General features: G+C 39.4%; 2 protein-coding genes across 3 annotated transcripts in view; one reads left to right on the top strand and one right to left on the bottom strand.

The window, feature by feature from the left end:
- The window catches only part of fhl3b (four and a half LIM domains 3b), a 19,748-nt gene extending 14,653 nt beyond the window's left edge, over positions 1-5,095 (top strand). Inside the window, exons 3-6 of the mRNA XM_035682044.1 lie at positions 403-577; positions 1,543-1,712; positions 2,731-2,917; positions 4,386-5,095. Coding sequence (XP_035537937.1) covers positions 403-577; positions 1,543-1,712; positions 2,731-2,917; positions 4,386-4,537 — 684 coding nt within the window. The 3' untranslated portion in view covers positions 4,538-5,095. The remainder of the gene's footprint in view (positions 1-402; positions 578-1,542; positions 1,713-2,730; positions 2,918-4,385) is intronic.
- A 7,105-nt stretch (positions 5,096-12,200) lies between these two features.
- meaf6 (MYST/Esa1-associated factor 6) lies at positions 12,201-15,444 on the bottom strand (the record flags this gene model as incomplete). Of its 2 annotated transcripts, XM_035681694.1 has the most annotated exon segments (5): positions 12,201-12,656; positions 13,298-13,331; positions 13,862-13,891; positions 15,120-15,312; positions 15,399-15,444. In XM_035681694.1, coding segments are annotated over 5 exon segments (318 nt in total), but the record flags the coding sequence as incomplete, so codon positions are not given.
- Between the last annotated feature and the right edge of the window lie 125 nt (positions 15,445-15,569).

Here is a 15,569-nt window from a genome sequence, read left to right as displayed (position 1 = left end):
AAAAAATTTTTTATTTCTTCTTTCAAAAGTGACTTCAATATTTAGCTTTTTTCTGGAGCAGCTTTAAATCAACTACAACTCTCTCTACTCTTAACATGTCTTTAATACTTTAAAACATCTCAATTAGAATCCCAAACAACATAATTCATTTTTTTATTCATGTCTGCCAGATGTGTATGATTACACTTGATTAAATTTGAAATTATTTTCATATTGTGGAGGACTTCTGTGCACTTCCTTGGCTTCCTGCTGTTAGTTTTATTGTTGCATGTCTCTTACCCTGAGGTCTTAATTTGGCAAACAAGGCATTGACATGAGCCTAAATCTCCCTGTGAAAAATGATTACATTTTATAAGCATAGTACCATTTTGACTGGTTTAACAATCTCCCCTCTTCCTGCAGGAGCTCTTCTATGAGGATAGACATTACCACGAGAACTGTTTTCGCTGTTTCCGCTGCGACCGATCTCTGGCCGACGAGCCCTTCACCAGCCAGGCCAACGCGCTGGTGTGCAGCGACTGCTACTGCAACGAGTTTTCCTCCAAGTGCGTGGCCTGCGACAAGATAGTCATGCCAGGTAGTGACAATAAAGACTGCCTGTGTCACTTTTTCACCCCCAAACACCAAGTTCACAAACCTCCTTGGGGACAGATTATTGTGTAATCTCTCAAATAGTCTGAAAGTTCACACCCTGTCTTTGCAGGGATAAAGAGGCTAATGAGTTTTTGTGGGGCGTGACAGCTTAGATGTGACAGAATGATTGTTTCCTTGCTCTGCTGAAAATATCTCCCAGCAGGGTTTTTTAGCTCTGAGCGCTGTGACGACACAAGTGGTGGTGTCGGATGACTGAAAATTACCCGGGCCTGTGGGTAGTGTGGGATATTATAACTCACCAGTTCTTTTCTGAACTGAGCAGTCATTTTCTTCAGTTTCTGTTCAGCTTGGAATGCTTTTAAAAGCTGCTGCCCTCACCCCTGTTTTTTTTTTTTTTATAAAGTGCAGCCAAGTTCAAGTTCAAAACACCGTCATGCCTTTGGGCTGCATTTCAGGCCCCAAAAGTCGTAAAACAAGGCCAGTGATTAAAGACGTCCAATTTCATAAGCATAACTGGCTCCTAACTTTTATAAACATCTGAAGTGAAGTGTGTGTTTCTTAGCAAACGTTTACATATATGGGAGTAGACAAAGACCCACTTGAAATGGCTAAACTCATAAATCAGTGTTAGGATGCTGTGCAGCTAGAGCATTGCTTTGTAGCAGCTTGTCAGATTGTTTGATGCAAGATAAGCTGATGTAATTGTACGGTGCAGGAGGGCTGTGTAAGAACAGGTTTAGCCGTCACACTGAATCACTTTTGGTCTTCTCGGTGTTCATGTGAATCGGATTTCTTTCCAGCACATAGTTACAGCACAGTAAGGCAGACATCAAAGGAGTGCCCGAAGTGACACACAGGTTTTGCAAATGTCAGGAAGGTATCAACAAACAATCACAAACATCTCAATTTCTGTCTCTCTCTTCCACTGTTTCTGTTTCTCTCTGACAGGATCGAAGATGTTGGAGTACGGCGGCTCCTCGTGGCACGAGGACTGTTTCGTGTGTCACGGCTGTGAGAAGCCGATCGGTGCTGAAGCCTTCATCCCCGACAAAAACAACTACTACTGTGTGCCGTGCTACGAGGGCAGGTTTGCTCCTCAGTGCAGCCACTGCAAAAAGGTGAACCAGGCCTCACATGCAGCCTGATGGTCGATGTTGACCATTAATTAACTCTTTAAACATTTTATTCTCATTATTGATTGATCTGTTGAGAACTTTCTAAATCCAGAGCCCAAGGTTACCTCTCTAAATGTCTTGTTTATCCAACCATCAGAACCAAACACCCAAATATTTTCACTAAAAACATTTAAAAAAGCAGCAAATCCTCACATTTGAGTAAGAAGAACCAGAAAATTTTAGTTTTTTTCTTGTTAAATGACATAAAAAAAGGTCCAGTTTATAGGATTTAGTGGCATCTAGTAGTGTCGCAACTACATCGTCGCTTAAAAAAATGCCCCCGTCTAGAGCCAGTGGTGTGGTTTGTCTGTTCTGGCAAACATGGCAGGCGACGCACCAGCGTCTGTAGATAAAAACGATCAACTTATTGTATAATCAACTAATTGTTTAAGCACTAAATACATTTTAAAAGTGCTAATCATAGAAACAGTTTGTTTTACTGTAGAAAATATAAAACATAATATCAATTGAATAAAAAAAAATATACAAAATAAAGTGTATTAGCCAAGCAATGAATTACAAGTCAGTTAACAATGACAATAAAGGGCTTTTTTTCTTCAGATGACAGACTAACATTGATCTGACATCATAAATTCAATATAAAGACTTTTTCCTTTTTAAACTTTTTAAGTGTTTGTGAGCTCATTTACAGTATTTTGGTTGGTAGTCCATATACATGTACTTCAATATGTCTCAGTGCCTGGTTTGAATTTCAATTCAGCCTTGTCCAAGTGGATAACGTTTATCATCTTTTTTTAAACATCCAGGTGTCAGATAATAGGATAAATATGGGATTTAAATCTACAAAAAGAACTGGGCAGAAAGCACGAGCAGTATGACCTAATGAAACTCAAACACAAAAGGAAAAGCCAACAGAGACATCACAGCAGCAACAACTCTGTACCAAAATGCTTCCAGGTGGACACATTTTACTGATACAGTCTGTGTTTGTGTCCCACAGGCTCTGACTAAAGGAGGGGTGACCTACAAGGACGAGGTGTGGCACAAGGAGTGTTTTCTCTGCACCGGCTGCAAAGCTCCTCTGGCCGGCCAACCCTTCACCTCGCAGGGAGAAAGTCCGTACTGTGTCAAGTGTTTCAGCAGCCTGTATGCCAAAAAGTGTGCCGGCTGCAACACGGCCATCACAGGTCAGTGGACTGTACCAAGAGTTGTTGTTGGTTGGTTAACACAAGAGGTTGTGGCACAATATCTATCAATTCTTTGTCGTTTATCATCTCAAATGTTCTCCCAAGGATTCCTGTCTGTCTCGACTATCTACTATCCGTAAAATGCCAAAACAATTATCTTCAACAAACAGGTGCAGTAAAGGTGACTCAGGGTTTAAATATTGGCTCTGATTCTTACTGTGTGGTTTGTTTGCATATATCCTCCCTTTGTGTGGCAAAGTTTCTTCCTATTGTCCAAAGAAATCTCTTCACAATAAAAGCCACGCCATGTTGAATGCTTTTGATGTGGACAAGCAGCAATAGAACATGTTCTATTTGAACTGGCAGTAACTTAATATAGTAAATACAACAAACAGTGAGGCTGATATCAATGAGATAGAATTACAAAGTGTAATCCTGGATTACACACCACAATGTTTCCTGTGTATGTGAATATGAATACGAGTGTGTGTGAAGCACTTTCAATTCCACTGGGGAATGGCGGACACTGCCACTTACAATCAAAACTACTACACAGAGAGGTAATTACTGATATTAATGCTAAAATGATGACCATAAATTATATCAAATATAGGTTTTGATTTAATTAACTTTAACCTTGCAATAACACTTGGGGGCAGTAGATGCACAACACTGACATAAAAACCTATTAAGTTAATATAGAAAACTTGTAAGCAAATAGTTATTTATTTAAACATCCAACAGTTACAGAACAACACTATTATTCATTCATTTATAGTCATGTTTCTGGCCACCTGATAAATATTCATAATAGTCCAATATTCACTCTGTTGTAGCTCAGTTTTTGGTCTCCACCAACTCCTGAGGGAAATATCTGGCTTCTTAGCTGCTAAATGTTCCACTATGTCCATCAGTTAGTCTCTAACTGTGTCTGGTAATGTACTGTGGGGAAGTGCCATCTGATAAATTGTTCTCATAATCATATCGCTTGTCGCCACTTTAAAGACATTGTGTGTAGATGAGCTTCAGCCTGGCAACACAAAAACAAGCATCCTGAAAAAAACAAACCACAGACTGAACTAGTTTTCATCAGGAGTGTAAAAACTTACACCTGGAGAATTTAAAAAGATTATATAATCACATAAAAACTCAACACATGGTTAAGTGAGTCAGAACATTTAAGATAATGCAGCAATACAACAAGGACTATTATCTTTATCTCACCTCTTTGTGGTGTTGGCAAAGAAACTTTACATGCCAGAGTTAAATGAGAACTTGAATTAGATGCTTTTGACCACAGCTATGAACTGGCAGTGTTTTCTTATGGTTTACTGCCAAATACTGATGTTATCTTGAATTCATTTATGTCATTTCCGCAATGTTGCAAGGCTGTTATTAAACTCTATTTTCCACCCCTCGTAAAACATTCCTTCATTAGTTGCTCATGTGTTGTATTTGTGTCTCACAGGGTTTGGAGATGGGAAGTATGTTTCTTTTGAGGACCGGCAGTGGCACCAGCCGTGCTTTAAGTGTTCGCGCTGCTCCGTGTCGCTGGTGGGCTCCGGGTTCTTCCCCGACCGCGACCAGATTCTGTGTACAGACTGCAACAACGACGACTGACTACCGCTACACTACACCTGCAGCACTGCTGACACCAGCAGAGAAACTTCTAAAACCTCAGCCTTGCACATGAACACTGCAATATTATTAATTCACTCACAGTGTAAAGCTGATACAAAGCTCAGTATTTACAACTCTCATCAGCTTTCAGCACATTGAAATGTATGTAAAAATTCTGCAGAAATGTCCTGTGATGTATGTGTACGACTGTTTTTCTTTATTTTATATGTTTTGCACATCAAAGACTAAATAAGATATTAAAAAAAAGATACATTTTACTTAAACTGTTTATTCGTAAAAAGGTGGAAATGCACCATTTTATAATGTTTTTTTCTTGACTGCTAGATAGAACCAAAAATTTGAATGTTATGACCTTTGCTTGGCAAACATTTCTTCTTTTTAAATATTCAAATTTATAAAAGCTGTCCGTCATCGTCTTCCACTGCTTAGTGTATGTAAACATATTTGCTGAAAATGAACAGTTTATACTTATATTTTGTTGTCTTTTCAGCTTAAAAACAATCTTTACTGGTGTACATGCAATAAAAAAAGTCATAAAAGAAAGGATGGTGTATTAATTCAATAATAAACCGCGTATTTGCCTACATGAACTGAACTTAATACACAGTAGGTGTTAGTTAGCATATAGACCTTTCAGGTGGTTTGCAGAGGAAATAAAATCTCTGGTCTACAGCACTCATTGGTTCACTGCTGCACACAGTTGTGTTTTTTTTTTGTAGTGAGTTCAGGCCTTTTGAGGCTCTAATAAGAGCCATGTTAGTGGCAGCGTGAGGCTGTATTTACACACAGCGGTGCTTTAAACTAGATGCTAACACCAGCATGCTAACAAGCTCACAGTAACAATGCTTTTATGCTGAAGCAGGTATAAGGTTTACCACGTTCTCAATTCAGAGGCCACATCCATCAGTTTAGCATACTGACTTTACAGAATCTCAGCTGAGGGGGAAAAGGAGCCTGAGAACCAGTTCACAACCGCATAACAGAAGACAAACACATCTTACAAGTACTTTCAGAATGAAAAAAAAGCCTCTAACTATAAATAAATGGATACTAAAGGGTTTCAATAGAAATGAATTAATAACAAAACTAAGCCTGCAGGCAGGTAATTGGTAGGCAAGGAAACCTCTTGCACGAATGACATTTAAAATCTGCCCTGATGCAGGTACTAAGGAGGATCTATGTTCACTCAGGGTTTATGCCCAGAATACTCAATCACTTTCAAACAGAAACAAGAGAGACAGCAAAGAGCTCTCAACGGGGCCTAAAGACCAGAGCTTCTGGCTGACTGTGTCTGTTAAAGTGAGCTCTGCACTAAATTAGTGCACTAAAAAGAAGCTCATAACGCCCTGAGCGTGCAGTTCCCCGCCTCTCTTATGCCTTAACGAACGGCCGACATCAGTTAAGAGAAGTTTCACTCAAAACTACAAATGTCAACCTCATTATGGTACAAGAGGACAAGTCAGATGATCACCAAGTCATTAGGATATATCGACTGGGAACCTTTGGATGCCTGAACTCTCATGGCAATACATGCAACAGTTGTTTATTGTATGTATTTCAGTCTGGATCAGTCATGGACCAACCAATGTGTCATCCCGAGAGCAAAAAGCCTTCAAACAGAACCATTTTGTTGAAGTGGTCACAAAGCTAAAATGTTTTTGAACCACTGCTCTGCAATCAGAAATGTCAATGTCACATTTATTATTATTGTGTATCAAAGGTTTCTCTTTAACTGGAGTGTTTAAAGTCATATTTCTTGATTTGTTTTCTTGTCTCACTAAGAAAAATATTACAAAGCCTCTTAATTCCTCTCATGAGGTGCATCAAGAATCTTAAACTAAATATTCCTTTTAGCTGACAACCATTTAATCTTTTTAAACAGTCCTGAAACTGTCTTTTAAAATTCAGGGAAAAGGTTCCTCTGTAAAACCCTTACCCCATTTCCCAAAGATGGTTTTCTGCGGGGAGTCCCATGCAGACTTTCCCTTACTATTACTTACATAATCCACATAAATATTTACAGTTCAGAACTTCTGTACTGATCTGCTCTGATTGTGTTTATATGGAGGCTGTGCCAGGCTGGTTGTCCATGTCAGGAGGAGGGAACAAAAAAAAAACAGCTGACAAGATGATGGACAGTTTAACGATTTCCATAAATGTGATTTATAGCATTTGGTACTTTTTCTACAGTCTTGATGTTAACTAAAATACCTTAAACCTGCTCTTTATACCTAAGTGTCAAGAAAATATCTAAATTAGACAGAAATAAAGGGGCGTTCTTGTGGGAAATAGTACAACAGCCTATATTTGATGTTTAACAATGATATGAAAAAGACTAAATATACAGCGTTGACCCTGACAGGTGCTAATGTGAATATATGAGCGCTCTTCTCACTCCAGGCCTCTGGTATTCCCTCATAAACTGAGAACTGTATCTGTCAAGAAGTGATATACATTCCTGTGACTTCCTGCTTTTGATCATCATTTACTGCCGAGTGTTAAAAGTTGACTTGCTGCAACAGGCCTGTTCTTTAAACCCTCTTAAAATCTTATCACAAGATCAACTCCAGATGAAAAATTAAAAAAAAAAAAGGTCTGTGTGGTGCTGTTATTTGTTTGAGCTTTTCCCATGACTCTTCCTGAAATATTTTTGACCTTGTTTGCGGGGATGAAGGAGAACAGTCTTGTTTGGTCCCAGGAGGAGGAGGAGGAGGAGGAAGAGGAAGGAGGAGGAAGGATTGGGGGTCGAAGCGCCTCAGTGAATATTTAAGATTTCACGTCATCCCGCTCAGCCTCTGAGGGGGCCGGGGGACTCAAACTCAGCTGGATCCCGCTGGTGGAGGCTGTTAAAGTAATTAGTTGACATTACTCTGACTGACAGACCGCGGAAGAAGGAAAAAGGGGGCTACGCCTCGCACAAGACCCTACGGCTTCTACAGTGTTTGTGCTGAATACTTCTTAAAGTCATCTAAGGTCCTTTTTAGATATGTGTGCTATCAACAGGAATTCACATTGAAGCATTTGCCAGCTCAGTGCACTCTGTTCGTTGGGTTTAACCGGCTGTGACTTTTTGAATGATGAGGACTATTCTGAATTACAAAAAGCAACATAAGTCACTTACCCCTCCAGCCAGGCACATCATTTCCGTGGTTTTCAGATCTCCATCCTCTCTTTCTGCCTCTATACCAACATAATGGTTTTTAAAAATGTTAAAATGAAACAGCAGCATCTCTTTCAGAAAAATGGGGGCTATTTCTTTGGTAGAAGACAATGAAAACTGTTGACAGGGATGTCTGTGGTTTATCATCTGTAATATTCTGCATTTGTTTTCCTTGTTTCTGGGAAATTAGTTTTATTTTTTAGCCCAAAAAGACAAATAATCTTGTTGAGCATGTTTTGCATTAGTAATCTGGTTTTAATAAAAATATATGTTGTTTTTAATAAGATATTAAAGCTAATATTGATTTGAACAATGGTTTACATAATATCCCAACAGAGGAACAAGATTATTTTCCATATTTTAAGAGTAAGAAAACTTGCACAACTTCTCAGTTTAAGAGAAAGTCGTCTTGTCCCAGTGTTGGAAATGAAGAAGCTGTTTAGTTTAATATTTAAAAATAAAAATAAGAATGTTTCTGGTGGCTTTATTTAAGACAAAGTCACTTATTTTTTAATATGCAGTTTGAAGAAATTGTGTCTTCTTGTAAGATTTCTTCTTAAAATCGACTCAGTAAAGACACTAAAATAACTTAATTTACAGAAAGTCTGTTTTAAATAACTGAGGTTTCATTGCTTGTAATAAGCACAACTTGCTTAAATTCTTGGCTTTTTTTCTACTTTTAAGGCCTTTACAGTCTTTCAGTGGCTACATTTTCATGCTAGTTTTAAGATTTCTAGCTTACCCAAAAGAGCATTTGATTATATTAAAGAATATTTGGCTTGTATCTAGAAGGGGTGTTTTTGCAGTGAGCATCACAAAAGAAAAAAAAGTACAGATACCTGAAAAAACTACTATTTCTGAAGTACAGTAACAAATTATTGACTTCCCACCTCTTGTTTTACTCCAAGTGGCCTTAATTCATCAGGGAGTTGTAAAAACAAGACTTGACAGACAACACAGCAGATTAAAAAAGCTCCATTTCCAGGAAAAGGTCAGCAGGGTTGAAGTGAAGTTGTTTGCAGTAGTTCGCTTTCTGTCAAAGGAATCATTATTCAAAGCTGCTGTCTCTTCATAGTAGGACTAAACACACACGCTGGTTTTCAAACAACATAACATGATCATTTATTTAGATCAAGGAGCTTCCCAGCAGAGACATCGACTTTTGGACCACATTTGCATGTTAAGAGTCAAACTCAAGAGCATTTGGCAGCAAAGAAAATTCTCTTAAGCCACTAGACTAGAGTTTGCATTTTCCTTATTTGTTCTAAATTGCTAATCTGGAACAGAAATACAAGAATGACTTGAACACCACACGTTTGAATTCAACTTCAGGAATCTTGCTCGGCTCCAAAAAAGCTCAATTAAAGTTTGACTTTTGGTCAGTTCTTTCCAGATAATTTCCCAAAGTGACAGGAAATGAAACAAAGATTTGCTGCTAGGTGGTGAAACACACATTGTACATTCATGCCTCATTACTCACACACCCCGACCTTAAACGTGTGGAATGTATTCTGGTGTGAATGTGAGTTTCCAGCCAGATCGGATTACGTAGTAGGTGATGTTGAGCAGTCTGAATGTGACTTGTGAGTGAGTCATGGGTTGACATGTAACCCGGTCTCAAACCACAGCCTCTGCAGTGTCTATGTGCTGGGTGGCTGAAGTAGACATGGGAGGAGATGAGGAAATAAAGCTGCTGGGAGAAAAATGTGCAGTATGTCTCCAAACCTGTGTTAATGCTCAATGCACTGTCATTAGCTATGAATCACAAACAGGTAAAGAAGTGGAGGCCCCAAGTGAGGCCTGCTTATGAAGTGAGGAGGGGGAAGCATGAACAACTCAACTATATCTCCATCTTAGAGCAATGAAGTCGTGAAAAGGCTAAAATACAACCATGCTAGCGGCTCCTGTGAAGTTACAAGCAAATATCAGCATGCTAACATGCTCACAATGATACACTTTGATGTTTAGCAGGTCTAATTACTACAAACCGGTCTTAGTTGAGCATGTTAGAATGCTTACATTTGCTTATTTGCAATTAACACAAAGGATGGCTGAGACTAATTATTAATCTATCAACCTCATATAGTGTTTTATACCAAATTAGCTCCTTTTAAGATTCTTGCAACCGGCAAATCAGCCCGCGTTTTCACCACTTTTGGGCACAATGCACAACGACCTGTAGAGAATATTACACGCCAACTTTGGTTCCCAAGGAAAATTATTTGGTTCCAGCTGGGAACCAACTTTTCCACTTCAGAACCAATTTATGTTTGGTAGAAATGCTCAATGGTTTAAAAATAGGTACACGTACCGGTGGAAAAGGCCTAATAGTGACCAAGCTCCCAGAAAGAGTCAATTTGACATAGTGGCCCAACTGTGTAATTACAGCAACGTTGTCCGTCACATGATGCACACTTTTCCCCATAAGGTCATATTGTGAAAGAAGCTGCTGTATAACAGTGGATAATTTTTTATTTATGCATTCATCTGGGTTATTTCTTTACAGTGGGAAGAGGCTTTATGGCTTCATGTACCTCCAACGCTGTATCCAGTTCTCTTAACACATTTAGATCGTGACCCTGAATGAGAAGTCAGAGAATCTCGTGACCATGCATGTCTGTACAACACTTATTTGCTAATCTCTCCGGCAGATGTTGAAAAGTAATGAGTGAAAACTTTCATCAGCAGATCACCAAAGTCAGTATGATTCATCCTCCTGGGACCACGAATACCTGTACCACAGCTCATGGCAATCCATCCTAACGATTGAGATATTTCACTAAAAATCAATCACATAACTGCCCCTGAAGCAAACTTATAGAAGTTATCCTCAATGTGTGAGATCTCCAACATCATTAGGATTCATCCTCCTGGGATATTTCAGTCTGAACCAAAGTGGTGGACCATAATGCTAAGTGCCTGCTGGAGAAATAGAGCAGTACACAAGTCATCGTGTCATTCATACCAAGATGAAATGTGACTCTGGGATGGAGCGTTGGTGGAGCAGCATCAAACCGAGGAGCGCATTCCTGGGATGGACTCTTCCCAGTCAGTCTCTCCATCATGTGTGTTTGTCAGCAGCTCTGGTTCCTCGGGGCGCCGGTCTCCATCCCCCCATGTGGTGATGGAGTTGTGACTAATGTGCAACTCATTGCAAAATTCAAATACTTCCAGTTTTGAGTTACTTTGAGGTGAAGGAGCTTTTAAAATATGCAGGTTTTAATCCCCAAAAAAGGAGGAGGAGGATAGAGGAATGGCTCACCAAGACAACCTGAAAGAAATAGTTTGACATTTTGGGAAATATGCTTCCCCACCCCTGAAATCTGATTGGCCACCTCATTATCTTTACCGCTTCCACTCTGCACTCTTTCAGAGGCTGTAGCTGAATATCATATGAAAACTAGATGACCTAATGCCGAGAGAGGGGCTAAATAATGCTCCAAAGATGGAAAATTTGCTTCAACTTCTCTCACTAAGCACCTGTTAAAAAAACGACATCAGTGACCTCCTCGCTGTTATATGAGAAAAACCTAAAGCTTATACCTTACCTTACCGACAGTAGTGATTATTTACTACCACTTTTATTTCTGTTTTTCACGTTTCTACACTTATGCGGGTCGTTCTATGCCTTTATCTTCTGTAAAAAAGCATTGCACTGCATCTTTTCATGTGCTGTAATTACAGTTCCATTATCATTATTGTATTGTTTGTGCTCACTGATAAAAAACTTCCAATTTCTATAAATAGAACAATTTTAAATTGTTCACATACATTAAATTAAAAAAAAAACCTAATTATAGTCCCGTTTCTACAGCAGCCTTTTTCACATGAAATAATAGCTTAAACACAGCTGTTACCAATATTAATTAAGGTATAATTTCATGTTAAAACAACAGCTGTCACAAACATGTAGTGTAAAATAAGGTCATTACTTTCAGTGTGTTTTGGCGCTGCCTAGTGAACATTTGGGATACTGCAAGTTGACATTTAGATTAAAACTTGTGTTAAAAGTTGTAAGGTTTATTGACAGTATACAGTATAAAAGAAACAACTTTCAAAGTGTTTAAATCTTCTATTTGTTTAAAAAAAAAAAAAAAAAACAGATATTCAAGTTTACGACTGACAAAAGCCAGACAGCGTTGTGTAGCGGTGCTGTCATCGGCTCGTGCTCCGAGTCGCCTGTTTACTTAAGTAACTATTTTAATAAAACAAACTGAGAGCTGTCAGAAGAGAATCCGCTGGCTATTCTCTGTAATAGTAAAGTAAACACTGATAATATTTGGACTCTTCCATAATGTAGTTTATGGAGCGTGTGTGTCTGTGGGAACTCCATCTAATAATTGGTCAATTTCAATGTTTCTCTGGCACATTCACACAAGACTCAACAGCCAGTTCACAACATCCAACAATCCTTTAAGTGCTGTGATGAGCGATGCAAAGTGCTGCCGTCGCTAAAAGATTTTAATAAATATCAAAAACATATTCACTTTACTGGTATTTTTTTAATTTTTTTTGAAAAACAAACCATGTAATAAAAGAATTCGGGTATTCAGGAGTTTATATGAATATGTGACGCTTAACAAAAAGCAAACAAATGTCTTACAATGGGAAACAAGGAAATTAACTACATAATAAATACAATCTTTTTTTTTTTTAACACTATACAAGATGGTGTGTTACTGGAGGTGGGGCCTCTTGAGGGCCGAGAGTAACATGCAACACCATATTTCTACTGTATTGGTAGGTTAAGTCTTAACCCTGACCAAAGGTAGGTGGCGTGGGAATGTTTCAAGCAATACACACAGTACAGGCTGAAATATGAAGACTAAAAAAAAAACAAAAAAGGCATAAAAAGTTCACAAAGTCCAGAAATCTTGTGTTTCTCTATGTGTATCCTCGTGTGTGTTCGGGTCTTCCAGTCTGTTAAGTTGAATAATCCTGCAGGAAGAGACAGAGGACAAGAATTAAATAAAAGTCACTGAAGTAAAGACAGCGACTGCAGTCAGAGGAGCAACCATCAGTCACATTTAGGATTTCACAGCCTTTTTTTGGGGATTGTTGTGTCTTAAAATGCCTCATTTCACAGCTGTGTTTCTTAATGTTTTTAAGCATTTTTATTTTCAATGAAACTGTTGCAAAAGTTGTGAATACTTTTTTATATAATTAATTACATATCGAAGAAGGCAACTTGTGAGTGAGAATGAAATTGTAGTTTGGTGACGTATGGTTCAACATTTTCGAGGGACTGCTGTGACAAATTTAAGCAGAATTCAGAGTGTTTGGTTGAATTTGTGTTAATTATTGAGATCAGAAGCTCCTGAAGGGACCGAAAAATAAATCAGCAATTTGATACCTGACTAATTGTTGAGTAGTGACTCATTTACAAGCAAAAATGGCAAATCGTTTCTGTTTCCAGCTTCTAAAATGTGAGAATTTGATGCTTTTCTTTGTTTCTTCGATGTGTCTGAATAAATTATAATGACCATTTTCAATTAAGAAAATAATAGCCGGTTTAATTACCAACAAACACAATGCTTAGTTGTATTTTCAGATAAATAAAACAAATGAACTCAACTTACAGCTCTCGGTTTCTTGTTGACCTTCATGTCAAATCTGCAACAAAAACAAAAAGAAGCTTCGTCAGACATCAACGGATCACAAACCTGACTTTGGTGGGAATTACAGGAACAAAAAGCGGCACAACTAACGTATCATTAACAAGCCTGAACAACAAGCTCATAACAAGAACACTAAATGAACATGTGCTTGTTCTTGTTTGTGTGCGAACCCGAAGCCAACGCAGCCTCTGACAAGACCAGCAATGTTTGTTTTTGAATTGCTGGAAACGGCGACGCACACATGAAATGAATCCAGGGTCGGAAAGAAATCAAAAACACCCCAGAAACAAGCGGGAACATCTAAAGAGAGGTCAGAGTGCGGGGTGCTGATGTGCATTCGAGAGTTAAAGAATGAAGTGTTGGACATGCAGCGTGGTTGAACAACGAGCAGGCTTACACTCAAACTCTAGCTCAACAGAAGCAGACAGGGAGGAGGGGACGGAACGGTGGAAAAGTGGAGGATGAGGGTTTCACAGGCGGCAGGATGCAAACACCACAGGAGCAGGAAGTAAAATTCAGACTTACTCAAAGTCATAATCAAACATGGCAGAAGGACTGGGGGGGTGGGAGGGAGGGGGGCAGCATGAAGGGAAGGAAGAAAGAAAGCAGCAGCTGTTAGTCCACCAACCTGGGTCTAAAGCCCTACGTCTACCCTGAAACTGCAGAGAGGAGCGCCTGCTGTGTTAACGTGTGGGGGGAAACAGGTTGACGTTAAACAGGTGGGCAACACGGAGACATTAAAGGAGGAAAAGGACACCTGAAAACATCTTCTTTGGAAAACAAAAGGTCAAAGTTCGTTAACTCTTACAAGACTTCAAAAACGATCAGTGCTTTTACAAAAGTTTCTCCACGCGTTGGATCCTCAAAGAGTCTCGAGGTTTAAAGGTAAAGAATATCGTATTTAGTTTTTCCAGATATTATATTGAACTAGTATTTTAATGTATTATATATAATTAGGGTCGTCTTATATTTGAACCACTACGGTTTACTTTCATTTTGAGCTCTTCGGGTCTCTAAAAGTCCTTTAAATGGAAATAAAACTGAACTGCTCATGTTCAAAGGCTCAAAAGGCTTTAAGGTCTGACGAGAGGTCGTAATAATAAAAGTAGGCAGTGTTTAATTTTAGACGTCACAAGCACAAAGCATTGAACCACTGACTTATTCTATGGTTCATTAGAAGTCAAGAAACATCATGTTAGATTACAGAAACCAACCGTAACAAACCCTGCAGTGACAGCAGGATGCAGAGTTCATTTAGATACAAACAGAATCAATTTACCTCGCACTTTTACTGAAAATCAAACACAATTCAAACACTCGCACACCACTGTCAGTGAGATATCGTACAAGGTGCTCACTGAACTATCAGGAGCTACTGAGATTCACTGTCTCATTCACGACACTGACAGGAGCCTACCTGCTGAGTGACTACTGCCTGACTATTACACGTAGCTCTCTTCCTAGTTCCAAAATTAATTATCTTAATTAAAAGTCAGACTGAACTTGCAGGAAATGAGCTCCTAATACATTGACAGAGTAACATTCAGACCGGTCCCTTAAAGGGAGATCTGAATCATAATGAAGCTTCCTGAATGACTCGAGCTCAATCTGAACTGCTGCATGTAAACAGGTTTTACTACAGCGCCGTGTAAACAAACGTACCGATCGGCTACGAACAACCTCAGCTTCTCAATCAAGAAATCTGGAAAGTGGAAGTGAATCGACAGCAGTCAGAGATGCGGCAGTAAGCGATCACACCGCGTCTTCAATCTTCATCGTGTACCTGTGTCTGTTTTTGTTCTTCCTCTTCTTGTGGCTCCCGTGATGGCTGCCCGAGGAGGAGGAGGAGGCGGCCTTCTGGGGCTTCAGGTCCTGCAGCGTCGAATCCACGTCTTCCGTGTCCTCCTGGCTGGGCTCGTTCTCCTGGTTCTGGAGATCTGGAGAGGCGTCGCTTTCCGTGCCGCTGCCGGCCTCGCCTGACATCAACGACAGCACAAACTCAGCGGCAGAAACAAAAAGGACCGAAAACTCGGCTGGAGAGAAGCTGCAACAACAAACTCACGTTTTTCGTTCATGTGATCCGGGAGCCCGCCGAGTGCACATACTGCCTGCAAATCCAAACAAGAGAGAGAGAGAGAAGTTCTTTTCTTATTCAGAAAATGAGTGACTGATATATTGTGTAGAGAGAGAGAGAGAGGGAGAGAGGGATAGAGAGACAGAGAAAGAGAGACAG

Source organism: Morone saxatilis, unplaced genomic scaffold, assembly GCF_004916995.1.
Source record: "Morone saxatilis isolate NCDOM2014 unplaced genomic scaffold, NCSU_SB_2.0 Contig9, whole genome shotgun sequence".
In the NCBI taxonomy this organism is placed as follows: domain Eukaryota; kingdom Metazoa; phylum Chordata; class Actinopteri; family Moronidae; genus Morone; species Morone saxatilis.
This window is presented reverse-complemented; position numbering and strand designations above follow the sequence as displayed.